This window comes from Dipteris shenzhenensis, chromosome 1 (assembly GCF_047967505.1).
Source record: "Dipteris shenzhenensis isolate YYH24624 ecotype China chromosome 1, Dip_SZ_1.0, whole genome shotgun sequence".
Classification (NCBI taxonomy): Eukaryota; Viridiplantae; Streptophyta; class Polypodiopsida; order Gleicheniales; family Dipteridaceae; genus Dipteris; species Dipteris shenzhenensis.
In genome coordinates, this window is record NC_141596.1 from 20,591,391 (window position 1) to 20,607,812 (window position 16,422).

The 16,422-nt window shown below is 40.9% G+C and overlaps 1 protein-coding gene across 1 annotated transcript; it reads right to left on the reverse strand.

Annotated features, from left to right (window-relative positions):
* Positions 1–14,052: 14,052 nt before the first annotated feature.
* On the reverse strand, positions 14,053–15,605 carry LOC147905524 (cytochrome b561 domain-containing protein At4g18260-like). The gene is made up of 4 exons (XM_087380400.1): positions 15,420–15,605; positions 15,143–15,307; positions 14,789–14,937; positions 14,053–14,669 (listed from the first exon to the last, which is right to left on the reverse strand). Exons 1-4 carry the CDS (start codon positions 15,552–15,554, stop codon positions 14,378–14,380), a joined length of 741 nt encoding a protein of 246 aa, XP_087236526.1. The 5' UTR covers positions 15,555–15,605; the 3' UTR covers positions 14,053–14,377.
* Between the last annotated feature and the right edge of the window lie 817 nt (positions 15,606–16,422).

Sequence of the window (16,422 nt, forward strand, 5' to 3'; positions counted from 1 at the left end):
ATTTTTCAAGAAGCCACGACTGCTTGCATGCCAATCTGTGTGGAAAGCCAGGTCTGTGGTCTTTATAATAGAGCTCGAAAAAACATTCTACGCTCCAAGGAAGAGGAATACAATTTGGTGGATTTTTGGCTCTACCTCATTACTATATCTTCTGCATTGTGAATTGAAGGCAACAGCTTGCTGCGTCCGCTGCAGTTCGTTGCGCTCTATATCATGCATTGTGAATTGAAGGTAAGAGCTTGATGTGTCCACTGCCACCCTATTTTGAGATGAGATTGGATACTCACTTATTAAAGATTAGGAAGGTCACAGTTGGGGGGACGCTTCTAACATGCCAGCCACAGGTCTTCACTCTATAAAGGATCCTTTAGTCATTCCACGAGTGAAGAAATCCATAAGAAAAGAGCCATGACGGTCAGCAAAAGGCAACATTCTAAGAGGGCACGATTGCATGCAGGTGAATTATGCAAAAATCGAGGTTTGCAAACATTCTGCAATTGAAGGTATGCAATTCAGTGGATTTTTGGATGTATTTCATTAGTGACGCCGCTCCAATTCAATGTTTGAGGAGCATGCATCTCGTTGGCGGTGAACATCATTGTGTATCATGGGGTTCCTGTGGGATGGAAGTGCAGACGCCTCTGCAGCCTTTATAAATGGTAGTGCACGACCGTTAACAATACCTTCTTCTGTTGTCCTGTGTTTTCGATATCTAAGATGGCAGCCTCTACAGAGTTTACACGGATAGCTGTGCCTTTGTGGACACGGATAGCTGTGCCTTTGTGAAAGGTAGATCAAAGTGCTGATTTTGTTCTTCTCTTCATGCGTCTTTTCTTGCTTCTGCTTTTGTCTTCTTCGTTCAAATTAAGAAGTGTTTTTGCTTGTAGGGTTGGCTAAAGTTTGCCCTCAAGTGATCGATAGCCTCGCCTCACTTGTTCCAGTGACGTGTGCTCCTGTTGAAAGCATCAATAATCCACGCAGCTTGAGCAAAGGTTTGATCTCGTTTATTATGAGCCAAATAGACACAAAACATAGTACTTTCATTGCGAATTCTTTATAATAATGGAAGCGCTCCTTTCAATGTAGATTGCCAGTTATGTTGCTAGATTCTATCATCACTCCCCCCATAGACAAAGCTACTGCTTTGATGAAGCCCAACGGTAATCTATACTCTTGAGCCAACATGTTTTCGTGAACTTGCCTTGAAGCCCTCAAGCCTCTTGCTCGTAGCCCTCTGCCACCTACATTTGTTCGTGCCTGATCTCCAAGCTTTTGGAGTCCGTCGCTTGCATCCCTTCCTTCCTATGGTCTCTTATTTCAGACTTACCTTCCGTATACATCTCCACATCTTGCCCCCAGAGTTTCCTCAGTTCATCTTTCCACGCCCATTGAATCGTGCACTATCTTTCATTTGTTTGCGTTGTGAGAGTCGAGGACAACGTAGCGCTTGCTGCAGCATGTAGAGCAGGAATTGCATTTCTGGTTTCCTTATGGCCAGGCGTTGATCAGAATTTCTCTCTGTCTGGCACTGGGATCTCCCCAAAATGCTGAAAGTATAGGAACTTTCAGGATAGACTGCCTCCTCTGCTAAAAGATATGTTCCAAGGCATGAAGAAAGTAGCCATAATATTCAGCTTACTACTTTGAGAAGGTCTGGCTTCAATTTGCTATCCATAAGCCCATCAACTTGCATAATCCAAGACTAGTGTCGAATTCGCCTTGGTTCTCTGTTCATATAAATTCACCTTAGTATGAATACTGCATTCTTTCATGTGCGAGTGGGTCGGACAAGGTTCTCAGAAAGGCCTGGTGATAGCATAAGTTATCATTGTGTTCACCTTATGTGACTCTTGCACTGGGCTTTTTATGAGCAGAAAGAATATTGAGAATACCGTAGAATATCTTTGCAGTTTGCTGAGTGTGTTTTTCAATGTGAGCCGCTTTATCTATATGGTTGTTACTTAATGTTTTGTTAATGCACAACAACACAAAGCAACTATAGACGCACTTGATAGATGCACAAAATAGCGGGCACGTCTATAGGGATTGCTTTAATAGAGAAATTACAGGCGCGTCTAATAGCACGTCTAACAGCTCGTCTATTTGTGCATGTATTAACACATCCATTTGCGTGTTTACATTGAGAAAATACGGGCCCGTCTAACACTGCATTTGTCAACACGTCTATTTGTGCGTGTATTAGCGCGTCTATTAGCATGTCTACACTGAGAATATAATGCATTTTAGATGCGTATTTAAATGCAAAACAGAGAATATAAAAAGTGAGATTTTGGTGTACATCACTGCTTTCCAAACATTGCCCATGATTACCAAAGCACATAATTTTAACAAAAACATCACTGCTTTTTTGCAAGTCCACATATACAAGAATTAAGTGAGGTGAGGAAAATGAGACAATATGTAAAACAATTTTGCCAATATAAATGATGGGCTACGGTTCAATCTCATCCTCAATGAGATCAACCCTTGCCAAACTATCTACTTCAAAATCCAAACAAGTGTTTAGATCTACAAATACATTCAACCCACTACTACTTGTGCTACTCATGTACTCATCGAAATCAGCATCACTAATGGTAGGCTTGTCCTCATGGGTAATGGCCTCAATATCTGTATCTCCTATCTCATGATCCTCCTCCTCTCTTGTATCACGGTCATCATCACGTCCATGGCCATGATCATCCTCCATACGCTCAATATTAGTAAATGTACTATACATCACTTTGGAATGTGCCATAATAAGTATGACATGCCACCATCTATTATTATCCACCATTGGTTGATAGACAACCTAATTCAAATACAAATACAATCATGTTATTTTCCTTGCATTGAAGGTATCAAATATTTAAAAGCAAGTATTTTTATATGTGTGCACAGTACCTGTTCACATTGTTACGGTAGTATTAGTGTGTCCTTCTTACTTTGCCAAAACTTTGTGGAGTCAATAGTTACAAAGCCACTTGCATGGAATTTGATTGTTGCATTAGGGCCTCTTTCCACCATGTTCGTAAACCACTTTACATCCAAAACATACACAAAGAAGCATCGAAAGTCAAGCTTAATAATATCTTAGATTATGCCACAATAATCATCCATGGCTCCATTGGCTCCCTCAAAGCTAGCAATGATGCCGCAATCTTGTGTGTTTCTCTTATCATCAATCCGTTGTTTTCGAAAATGCTTGCCCTCACACCATATAGCATTGAACATAGTGTACTACACCAAGAAAAAATCAATTCAATAAGCAATCTAAATTATTGAAAGCTCCTAACTTATGCATAACATTCTATATACCGACCTTGCTTATGCATCCCCTAGCATACTCCCATTCTTCCATTGTGATATGCATCCCCTCGTCTTTCTCTGCTTTCTCCATTTCATCAAGTAGCCAATCCACATGAATATCCTTTGGAAGTGCTCTTAGATACTGAGGGTATGGCATATGAGATCCGTGGTGTGTATGAAAGAGGGCCCTTTCTTCTTGTCTTCTTGCCTTTGCATCCTTGTATCTTGTCATCCATCTTTTCATCACATCACTATTAAGCATGCAATAGAGGTTGATACTATTATGCAACTCCATGTCTATTACTTTGTTGCATCCTTTCCCTTGAGGCACAATAGAGGTCATCCTTAGGTCTTCATCATCTCCATAGTCATGGGAGAGAGCTATCCACCTCAACAAGAAACTCAGAAATATATACAAGTGACTCTTGTACTAACCAACCCTCGGCCATGCTACCTTCGGGTCTTGCATTTTGTCTCACGAAGCCCTTCAAGGTCTTCATGAAGCGCTCGAGGAAGAACAACCATCATGCATGTATAGTACTGCATATAGCAATCTCATCCACCAAATGCACTATAAGATGTAGTTGGCTTGTGAGAATAGAACATGGAAATGTCTCCTCCACTAAAGAAACCACCTCCACTAACATAACTCGAGCATTCTCAAGCATGGTGGGATCTATTTCCTTTGAGCTCACATACCTAGAAATGAAAAAGTACACCATATTAGCAATATGAACACCTTGCATGGAGCATTGATATGCATCATATTTTGTATCATGTAAAATACCTCACAAGCTCGCCCATCTTGTAAATACAATCCTTCATGTCCTTCGATGCACTACAAGAAATGCTAGTAGGTAGTATGAACTGAACCCACGAGGAGGTGGTTGATTAGTTGCTTATAATTATTCACTCACAAATTTGAAAGGAAAAAGATATTATGCACATAAAATACTTACTTGGAGCATCTTGTGCCAATCATGAGATTTCAAGCCATATAATTGCTCTACACCTCTTTTCTTGCTCTTTGTAAAGGCTCCCTTCAAACACCTCATGCATCCAGTGGGAGTACGAATTGTAGTAATAGTGTGCTTCACCGCCACCATCTCTAGCTTTGATAACCTCCATGGTGCACGAGGTAAAAAAACACGCCCATTTGGTCTCTCTTATGGCCAAGCTTCATGCATTCTCCCTGTGGTACATAGATCCTCCCTTATGCCTACGGAATCTCGTGTCCTATTCAAATGCTCCCAAATGGTAAATGCCACATTCTTGAAGATATGCATGGGATCAAGCAGGTGATTGATCTTGAGGTGGGACCAATACGGTAAACGATAAAAGATGGAGTATCTAAACAAAAGTTGGTGTTAGCGGGCAATCTTTATTTCCAGCCAATATAGCACATAATAGTTACAAACCCTTACCAGCTCATGCCAAGTGGTGGAGGAGTCGTGGAACCATCCCAAATTCTCATCCAATCTCCCACGGTGAGTGATTGTGGGAGGACTTTATTCCAAGGGGCAACATATCTAGGATGATCAGGTGGGAGAAATCAATGGTAATTCTCATAGATGACCTTATTCAATGCGTCTGCCCGTGAGGCAACTAGCGAAGGACCACAAACAAGACATGCATGGTAACTCAATGTAGTGAGACCTGAACAATAGACGCAATTAAGAGTTGAAGGTGGGTTTAGGGTGCCACATCCTTTGCCTATTCATAATTAGAAGTGCAATGCTTAACTGAGCACTTGCCATAGCCTAGGAAGTCATGCATCGTCCACATCAAGACTGCTTTGTAGTTGAAGTCTCATGACGAGGGAGGCCTGCTCACATCATGCACCTCGATACCTCTCCAAAGTATCTCTAACTCATCAATCAAAGGCTCCAAATAAACATCAGGATTTTTGACTTTATGTTTCCCTGGAATTAGAAGGGACAGCATGACATGTCCTTTCTTAATAGCCATAGAGGGTGGAAGATTATAATTCACCAATATCACTGGCCATACACTGTAAGAGGTGCTTTTGAGACCAAATGGGTTCACACCATCCATACCCAATCCAAGTCTCAAGCTCCTAGGTTCTTCCTTGAAGCTTGGCCATATGTCTTCAATATGCTTCCAGGCAGGAGAGTTTGCAGGAGTTCTCCACTTGCCATCGGTTGATCGATGGGAGGAATGCCATGACATGAGCTCTGCAATGGATTTGCACTTGAACATATGTTGGATGCAAGGGACTATGGGAAAATGTCGCAAAACCTTACGAGGCACGTCCGAAGTTTTGAGATCTGCTCTATATCTTGCCTCTCCACAAGTAGGGCACTCTCTTGCATCCTTATGTAGTCCACAAAACAAAATGCAATCATTGATGCATGCATGGATGCACTTGTAATCTAATCCTCCAAGAGAGGTCACATGTTGCCTTGCCATATCTCTTGAGGTCAGTAATTTATTCTCCCTTGGAAGCATTTTACATAATAGCCTGCACGTGAAGACCATAAATGAGGAAAAGCATTCGAGTAATTGACCCACTAGCATAATTCACCATGTTTGCAAAATAGACTTTAAAGCTTACTTGAGTAATGCATTCAAACTTGCATTGCTTCATCCATAGATGGTTTGCAAGTTTAGTAACTCAAGGGAGGCACGTAGAATAGAGAAAGTACACCTCTCAAATAGTGGAGTCGATGCTGTGGTAAAAAGATAATCCTGCTCCATGCTATCATCCCTCCCTTCGGATTGATGGACATATAAATCCCGCACCATATCATCAAACACCTCCTCCTCCATGGCTTTATGAGGTAATGGCAGAGGGCTACTTCACTCCATACATCCGTAACGGTCCCTCCTAAAGATCCCACCTCATATCACCGATGCTTCGCCTCCTCACGGTGAGCATAGGGCAACATATGCGGGTGTGGCACTACATCCTATATCAAATTAAAATGGGATCATAACTCAAACATATGAATACCCATAGGTATCTCAATCAACCTTAACTCTTTAACACTTACCATGTTTACGGTCGCATCCCATTCTCCATACTTTGAGATGTGATTGAGTGTAATCCTACATGCACGATACATGTTTCCTGGACATCGATCACACATACATTTGATTTTTTGCTCCAACCACATCTCACGATGGTGGATACGGAGGGATTCATCCTCACTGGAGCTAATTGTTGAAGATGAAGACATCCTACAAACAAACAATCCAAAAAAATTTTCTTTTCTTCAAATATTTAATTTTAAAACTCTATGGCACATCTAAAGATGTGTCTGTCTGTTCTGTGGTGCACATGATCTATAGGCACATCTAAAATTGCGTCTGCTCTATGTATGTAGACGTGCAATTACACGTGTATTTAGATGCACTATTAAACACGCTTATAAACATAGTTTTCAAATCTGTTTTTAGCGCGCTCGCTTTGCTTTTCTTCACATTACTTATACTTCATGCGGCTTGCTTGCTTTGCTATCAACAGATCCACAGTTTTGATGCTTAAGAGGAAGGCACCCACACTTACTTCCAAGCTTATACTTAAGAGGAAGGCACCCACACTTACTTCCAGGCTTACAGGAGAAGAGGGTGAACAAGGAAGAGAAGCAACTTTGAAGAAGGAGAAGAAGCTTCCATACCTCTATCCAAGTTAAGTCTCTTTATGGTGGATCTTTTTTGGAAGTTGCTCTCTTTGAATTTGTCCTTTGTCGTATCCAAGAAATGAATGATTTTGGTATCAGTGTTACGTTTTTGTGTCGGGTGCATGTCCTTTTCTACTTTTTAGAAAAGTCCATTTGTCGGAGCGCATCTCATAGCACATCTAAAATTGCATCTACAGGTGCGTTTAGCCTGTTTACAGACATAGATAGTCGCGTCTATAGACGCGCTGTTATACATGAAAATAGAGATGCTTCTCAGACGCGTCTATAGATGTGCTCCAATAGTAATCTTTTCCGATAGTAATCTTTTCTTCCGTTCCCCTTTCTTCTCAGCTCATCAATAATCATCTTTTTTTATTTTTTCCAGTTCACCATGTGGCAACAAGCTCTTCGGGCTCACTTGATCTCCGGGAGTCTATTTTTAGGGACTTATATAACCTTTTAGGGCACCCTCCCAGTCCTACGGAGTTATACGAGTATATGACAGGTACTCTAAACACCCCCCAGGAGTTGGCACTACAGACTCCAAACCACCCCACACTAGCTGAGATTACCCCAGCGGAGTCAGCATAGCCCAGCCGGCTACATAGCTGAGGCCCTTCTCCCATGTCATCTTATGTCCCTTCCCCCATGCCATCTTATGCCCCTTCCCCCATGCCATCTTATGCCCCTTCCCCCATGCCGTCAGGAGGTCATCCTGTCTCACAGAGTCGTCATCATACTCCTGTGTAGTTGAGACTCGGTTCTCTAGCTACGAGTGGTCCACGTAGTCCCGTGCAGTCTCTAGCTATGAGTGGCCAGCGTACTAGCTTGACACGACATGGTAGCAGGCATAGTAGCAGGGAGAGCGGTGGGGGATGCATGGCACAGTGCTTTGGGGGGGGTGGTGGTAGGGATGATGATGATTTGGACGTGCCTCTGGGTGATGGTACGATCTTCTATGATATCACTCAGACAAGAGGCATCTTGATGGATACACGGGGGAAGGACATCATGGCCTTCATGCGCTCTATAATTGCTAACAATTACAGAGATTGCTTTATCCACTACAAAGGCCAGACAAAGAGGTTGGCTGATGAGACCCTCGCTACTATTCGGTCTAGGTATCCTAACCCCCCCAATCGTCAGTTCACAGATAAATGGGCCAAGTCAAAGATCCTAACCCCCCCAATCATCAGTTCACAGATAAATGGTCTAGGTATCCTAACCCCCCCAATCGTCAGTTCACAGATAAATGGGCCAATTGTTACGATACTTGGCAATAAAAGATCTTCGCTTAAGAGGCAGGCATTAGCGGAGCTTGCCAGGCTCGAGGGAGGTCAACCACCAAGGGGCCTGCCCCACACCGCTCATAAGCGTGAGTGGAAGAAAGCAATGAAGTCAGCGAGGGAGAACCCCAGTCTGCAGCACGTGGAAGCATGAAGGATCCAGATGGAGCAATATGGAAGCGTGCATTTTGGAGCAGGGGTGTTGAATCATGGGAGGCCCAATTTGTAAGTATCAATCTCAAATTATATTGCTTATGTAGTTTATTAGGCTGTTTCTTTGTACTAACCCCTCCGTAAATTGTGTCGTCTTGCAGCTTGAGATCGTGGGCAGATACCCTACTCCTGTCGAGATAGCCTACCACTGCCACAATCGCAGAGGAGATACATGGAAGCACTTCTATCATAACGGGTTGATTATTGAGGAGCAGTATATCTGGGCTACTGGAGCGGCCCCCGAGGTATTTGAAAGTAGTTAATAATGTCAATATTATAAGTAAAGATTTGATTTTTCATACATTGATATATGTTGTCCCTTATTTACAGGTCCCTACACAAGAAGACGAGGAAGGAGGCAGAGAAGGGAGCACAGAAGGGAGCGTGGAAGGGAGTGAGGACGTCAAGAACATAGATTAGTCGTAGAAGTAGTGCTAGCTACTCTTTTTTGTACTTAAAGCCACTGGCTTGGCTTCGTGCCTCTCTTGTATATACACTCCTCTTATTTTTTGTACTTAAAGCCACATGATGTGGCTTAACTTCGTGCTATATGTACATACAAGCACTTTTTGAGCTTTCAATTTTATTGTGTTTTGGAGTTGTAATTTTTTATTTGGAATTATAATTAAAATGCAGTTGGCTGTAAGAATTGAATTACACAATGTGGAAATGGGATTCTTGTAACTATATAGCATACACAACATACACAGCATTCTGTAAATTTAAAAAAAAATATATTATGTAGCGCGTCTATCAGTGCATTTATAAATGTGTCTATATACGCGTCTGTTTGTTTGGGAAGCATCTATTTGCACGTCTATAAAAGCATCTATAAGACCATTTATAAATGCATCTATACACACGTTTAACGATGCGTCTGTTTGTTTTTTAAATTTTTTAGCAGAGTGTCTATTTAGGTGTCTAGATGCATGTCTATACGTGCATCTGTCTGCTATATAGATGCGCTGTTAGATGCGGGTCTCTAGACATGCAAATAGACGTGCCCGTAAGTTTTTTTTAAAGTTCAGTAAATGCGTCTGTGTGTGTGTCTGTGGGCGCTTTGTCTTGTTGTGATGGTTTGAATAATATTCATGTTTGTTTGTGTTCTTTTTTTCCCTAGTTGCACCTGTTGTGTCTGCATGTTCTTATGTTAAAAAAACATCACCTAGTCCAAATTCAAGTCCAATGGTCGTTGGGACTCCTAGTAGACCTCCAAAGGAGAATCTTTTGAAGAACTCATCAATTAAGAAAACTCTGCGTCGTTCTTTGAAAAGCTCGTTTCAAGAAGTGGCTGAAGAAGCTTATGCCCAAGGTGAGCTTTTATTCTTCTTATGTAGGCAAATTCTGGGAAGTAATTAATTTTAATTGTATTCTCTTTTGTACTTTTGTTTTTGCTAGTAAAGAAGCTAGTTCAAAAACATCCGCCGGAGTACGTTAGCTTTAAGTCTACGATAACTTATGTGCATCGCAAAAGTCACACTAGTTGTTCAGTTCAAGAGGAACTAAAGAATTGCACACCAAAGAAAAGAGAAAATAATGTTATTATCATTGATTAAACCCCCACAAAAAACCTATGTTTTCTTTTTGAATTATTGATTTGCTTTTTTAAAGTATTGGTACACAACATTGTGATGTTGACCTATTAGTGCCTATACTATTGTTTTCTAGTTATCATATATTGAAATTCTATTGTTGTGAAACATTTGGAAGCTATTGTGAAAAATTATTATTTGCAAAGGATTTCATTTTATTGTATTACATTAAGTGCACCCTTAATAATTTGTAATACTTAAGTATTATTTTCGAGCAATAATGTGCATCACTTTCATTTGTATTGGCATTTGCAGCTAGCAAACAACTCATCTGCAAGGAAGATAATGACAAAGTGAATTCTCATAATGTTCGTAATCATGTCAATCAATTTCAACCATCCTTTCATAATGTTTCATCTATATCCAAAGCTATCATTCCTTCAAAGGAGAACTTTATAGGAGGTGGAAATTCCTTAGTGTCACTTCCAATAACCAAACTTTCAGATTGTAATGCTGAAAGATTTGTATTTGAAGGCAAATTACTTTCCAAATATGGTACGTATATAGTATAAAATCCTAAATGCCCCACCTTTCTAAAAGGAGATTTTACCGATAAGTTTTGTTCACACACAATCACACTACTTATTCCTTCTACCTATATTCATCAATTTGAAACTTCTTACAAGTTGGGGAATTTTATAGAGTAGAAGCTACTAGTATCGTAGTGAAAGGTCCATTTGAAGGTGGTACTTCCAAGTTCTCTCTACTCATTGATGCAACCACATGCATCATTAGGGGAGAACCCTTTGAAGGAAATCTTTGACTATTGCCAGACCATTCCCTCTGTATGTATGTTCAATGGGTAGCTGAGATGGTGAACATCGCAAAGCTGAGCATTGCACAAGTGATGGGGACAATTGCAATAGTCATCATCAAAGTTGCAAACGAGGAGGGAATGGCTGACCAAATAATTGTTGCGGATGTGGACCATGAAATGAGGACAGGGCTACGGTAAGTTAAACCTACATTCTCTAATTTGGTGATTGGAACTCAAAGTAATTAACATTTAGCTTACTCTTACATAAATTGTTGTGCAGCTTTCATTTGTCAATGAAAGGAAACCGACGTTAACTCAACTTGTCCAAGAATTTAATGACGAAGGTGTGGTGATGTACATCTTGAAGAATGTGTCATTCTTAAAGGCAAAGAACATTATTTGCATGTTTGACTTTACCAAACCTACCGCATGAGGTGGCACAAGTGGCCTCAAGACTCTTCACACTCACACAACTGTAGGACACTCCTAGGTCTCTAGGACCACACACACTAGGACTCCGATAGTTCCAACAAATACCCCTTCGGAGCTAGGGTGAGAAACTATGACATCATCCAGACTATGCATCCCGGGCAATCTTAGAGGCTAACAGCTGAGCATAATTTAGAGGTGGAACCAAGCACTCTCATGGCTTAGGTGTCAACGTGATCAGAGACTCAAATCTGAGCATGGATGCATGACCAACTCATAGGTCTAGAGAGTGCACCAACGTCCTGGAACTCGGCCAAGCTTGATAAAGGAAAGACATAACAACCCCCCTGTCTCCTAACTGGGTACATGGAAATAAGTGGAGCCTTTTATAGGACAAGGCACACAAAATGACAAATTATTACATCATTTTAGGGGGACTACCCAAGGCAGAGTACCTAACACACATGACTCTAGAAAGCCCACTCTTCATCTATCACCTCATGGAGGGATAGACCAGAAATAGCAACAGTGCAAACTTGAAAGCAACTTTCAGTAGCCAAGTGTCACAGCTAGGATATGGGACCAAGGTGAATTCTTTCTTTTACATTTACTTATGCTATTTATTTGAAGCACTTGCTAACTCCTCTTAAGCTACAAGTGTTTGGGATTTTATGCTTCACGAATGTTAATGCTGATCTTGTGGAGCATGTGTGTGACTCTTGTGGTAGTTTATGAGTGAGCAGGGACCCTCTTCGACCATATTGTTACTCTTGCCAAGCCCCTACAAGCATCAGTCAAGTAACTAGTTTGAGTGGAGACATAGTTCAACGTAGTGGTGAGCAAATCCCTGTGCATGTTAGAGAGCCCTACATTGATGTCATACTTTCATTGGGTGTACCCTTCCTTGATGATATTGGCACGAAGTACACTCAAAACATCAAAACCCAGTGGTAGCTTCACCATAAATAGCTCTCGTTTTGCAATTTCGTTCGAACCAAATATCTAAAGCATTTCTTGGGACTTGTAATTGATTTTTTTCAACTATAGCATTTGCTACTTACTTTGTTATCGTTATATTTTTTGTAAGCATCAATTGTTGTTACAATTTCATTTGTTAACACTATGGATGTAGAGCAACTTCTACTAAAGAAGAAATTGATGAAGCATTCATCTTTCATGGATAACAATCCTTCCAACACAAATGTACTCAGTTGCATTGTGCAAATTCTTCCTAGTGTAACATATGACCAATTGTTGAGAACATTATTTGAGAGTGTTATTTTAGAACCTTTGAATTCTCAAAATCCATGGAACATTTTCCAAACAATATCAAACGAGCCAATCCTAACAATTGGAAAAGTAAAAAATTTGCTTGTAAACACTGCTACCTCCATAGCATTGACTGTAGATGTCCTTAAGCAATTTAATTTGTTATTCGGTACATCTTTCACCTTTCTATCCTACAATGGGAAAAACCTTCAAGTAAAAGCAAAAGTAGGTTGTGCAAAAAATAAGCCGACAAATTCTCTGTTGTTGGAACAACAAAATCCCACTTGCTCTATTATTCCATTGGTCAAAGTAGATGCAAAACTTCCCTACCAAATATGGAATGAAGAACACCAACAAAATTTAGAAGACACAGTTTTGCAAAACCCAAGTTTGCCTGCAAAAGATATAGCTTTATTGTTCCACTCTTCATCTTCAAAACATGCTTACACAATCCAATCTACCTTAACCAAAATATATAAAGTTAGGAAATTTGTTCTTGAACCTATGCATACTCCGATGAAGATGAACACACTACAAGAAGAGCTAAACATTCACAAACAACAAACATGCAAGAGAAAAAGAAATGAGAACAAAGCAGAACCACAATATATAAAGAAAATACTCGATACTCCTAGTTTCCCATGTACTTGTTGTGGCTCCCTAAAGTTCTCCATGAAAATGAAGAAGCTAAAACAACATATGGCAATATTTCTCCAAAGCAACAAAACTAACATTCCAAGAACTTGCGTAAGAAGAATGTTATGTTCTCTTTGTTTTAAAGATGTTAAAAAAGGAATAATGCCATTAATGTGCACAAAGAACCTCACAATGGCCCAAAAGAAAGTTCATACAAGCAAACTCAATGACATGGAGGCACGATTAGTCTCCATTAGAATACCATTTGCTCAAATTCGCGAGCTCTCCTATGAAGGGCAATTTGGCTTACATGGATTACAGACCAACAAAACTTCTCTCTACAAAATAACAACCATATGACTTTACAATCTCTAAACACATGAGCACTCAATTCACATTACGAGGACATACTTGAAGAAAAAAGTTTGCTTCATGCAAAAATTTTATGCCTCCAAGAATTGCATATCAAAGACAAACAAACAATCTCTTTGCCAAACTTCACATGTTTGCAAAACAACAAAGGAATTGGTATTGCAACATGTTTCAAAAGTAACTTCACATTGCAAACCCAAGAATACATAACCATCAAACAAACTAAATGCTTGTTAATAATATTCACAACAAAAAAACAATCACAATTCGCAATAATTAACGTTTACAAGTCACCTTCCTCACCGCAATCAACACTAATATCTTCATTGCAAACAACTCTCGCTCAATTTAATATAAAAACACCAACGTTCATCTTAGGTGACTTCAACATTGATTATAATTCCAAAAATATAAATACAACAAAACTTTATCAATTCCTCCATAAACAAAACTTTCACCAACTCATAAACGACCCAACAACTATACATGGGTCCACAATTGACCATATCTGGACAAACATTAAAAAAACAACAATTCTAAGCAGAACAAACTACATATATTGGTCCGACCATTCCCTTGTTTACACACCTTTGAACATTGACTAGGGCAGGCCTCGTGAATGAAATTCACCTTGTTTTCTCTTTGACTCCCAAAAAGTAGAGATTTTGTTTGGGAGGCCAAAGCTTAAGCCAAAAGGCAAGTAGCCACTCCATTTCGTACTATTTTTAAAGCAGCTCAAGAAACCCATCATATCCAAAATTCTTTTATTATAATACTTGACTAGAAGCTTAAGTCAAGATTGTTCGCGGATCTACTTTAATTATGTAAAATAACTTTTAGCCAAAAACAACTCCTTTATCCGTTGTTATGTCAAAGCACTGCAGCTGATAGGTGAGGGTTGTTCATCACTTTTGGAGCTAGTTTCATCTTTTCATTCACCTCTGATTGCTCCAACATATAAGTCCACCGGTCTTGTAAAAGATAAACAGTGGCCATGATTGCAACTTGAATAGAAAAGAGCACGTTCCATATTTTCAGACTCTTTCGGACATGGTTCTCATATAATGTGAGGCCGATGTAGGTGTTGATGATACCGAGGATGATTGTAACGTGCCCGAGGAGCCAATGCGTGAAGTACCAATACCCTCTTGCGGGACTCCCTCTGCGGTGTAGATAAGGATAAATCAAATACGCAGTGAGCACAGAATTGCGGACACGAGGAGGTGGGATATATTGCAAAGTAGAATAGATGTTAGAATCGAGAACCGGTACGAGCTTTACCTTTTAGGCCTCAGGAATCCAACAATCGGCGCCAGCCAAGCTGAGAGGTACAGCGCCAATCCAAGCCTGTGATGTGTATGACGGAATTTATTTCCGAAGTACTTAAGTGAGATAGCTCCTCCGATCACTGAGAATCCGACCGCCAGGAGCTAGAACGAATTGGACGCGAAGCATCAAAATCAATGGGACGATGGTCAGTAGCTGCTAGCTCACTGCTATTGTGACGAGAAAAAATGCAAAGAGAGGAAAGAACATCCGTGCGAGGGTTGTAAGCTCGAGCTGCGTGCGGAACAAGCGGCATGGCAAGAAAGCTTAACCGCGAAGAGTGAGATCTAGAAGGATTCAACGTCAGACCTGCAAGACAAAATGGGAGTAGTATAACGCCTCCATTCTTTTCGGGGACGCCCCGCTTTCAGCCGATATTTTGGACATTCTGATGATGATGGTTCCGAGCGGCATAAGAAAGCCCATGGAAACCCACAACAGCCAGCCATGGGCTGCTTCCATAGCCAACTCGTGCTGCAAGAACAAAATAAAAACGATAAGCCACCTGAAAGGAAGGTCGTCAACTCAATTGTGGCAAAGTCTGGCACGGCGATCGCAAGATATCGTACAGGAATGAGAGGTGTACCTTACGACGCGCAGTGAGGGTAGCATTTTGGGTCTGAGCGGCAACAGGCAATAGTTGCACGCAAAGATTCAAAGACAGCAATGCCCAGAAGATAGGCAGACGTGAAAAGCGAAGGAGAAAAGCAGTGGCCTCCATGGTATTGTTCGTGGCTGAGGATAGTTCAAAAGAATGCGAAGTGAGGTAGTAAGAGGCTAGCTGTGCTCGCCCGTGGACAAAGATGAGGGTTGGCAACGATGATCAAATCATCAAAACGTGCAATGGGCATCCAGAAGATCGATTGTTGGCATGTAAGAGCAGAGACTATGCTTGTATCTCAGACGAAGGAGCATAGGTTTCTCAAAGCTCACAAGCTCCGATTACTTCCTGAGTGTCCTGCTCTCTGCTATCTCTGCGATATTTAAGCCTGGGAGTGACCGCGTTGTAGCGTCAGCTATACGTGAGATTGCTGCAGAGAGATCGCGGATCATCCCTGCTCAGATGTAGGCTCCGATAATCAGTCCGAGGCAGCCATAGCCGAGGAGATTGCCTGGATTTGATGAAAGCTGAATGTCGAGCGGTTGCTCGTGTCGAGCACGAGGTACGTTGCGCACAGCACGCTTGCTTCTTGCACATCCATGCAAGATGGACTCGTAACCCAAGGCAGTGCGTCTTCTCTTAGTTGTGTGTGCTCTCTTAATTGTGTGCGTCAACGCCTCCACTATATTATGAGACAAAGTTGACACAGAATTGTTCATGAAACAATGGCTCTTTCGTACCTCAAATTGTTTAACCAACTTTACCAACAAGTTTTGGTAGCCCTCCCTTGGACCACCATCCAGCGATACTTCCAAGAAAAAACTCTTGCAAAAAATGACAACCTTGATGGTGATTGAGATTCACACTAGCGGGAAAGTGGTGCAAAAGTTGAATGAAAAACTCCACGGTTAGGTAACTAGTTCTTTTCTTCTTTTTCGTAGAATGATGTTCTCTTACGAAAAAGACAAGGAATGGCTATGAGCAACCT

Excerpts from the sequence above, each read along its gene's own strand:
- LOC147905524 (XM_087380400.1), bottom strand. The coding sequence starts at position 15,554 with ATGGAGGCCACTGCTTTTCTCCTTCGCTTTTCACGTCTGCCTATCTTC. Across the intron at positions 15,308-15,419 it reads CCCTCACTGCGCGTCGTAAG|CACGAGTTGGCTATGGAAGC; the intron begins GTACACCTCTCA and ends TTGTTCTTGCAG. Across the intron at positions 14,670-14,788 it reads GGATTCCTGAGGCCTAAAAG|AGGGAGTCCCGCAAGAGGGT; the intron begins GTAAAGCTCGTA and ends TCTACACCGCAG.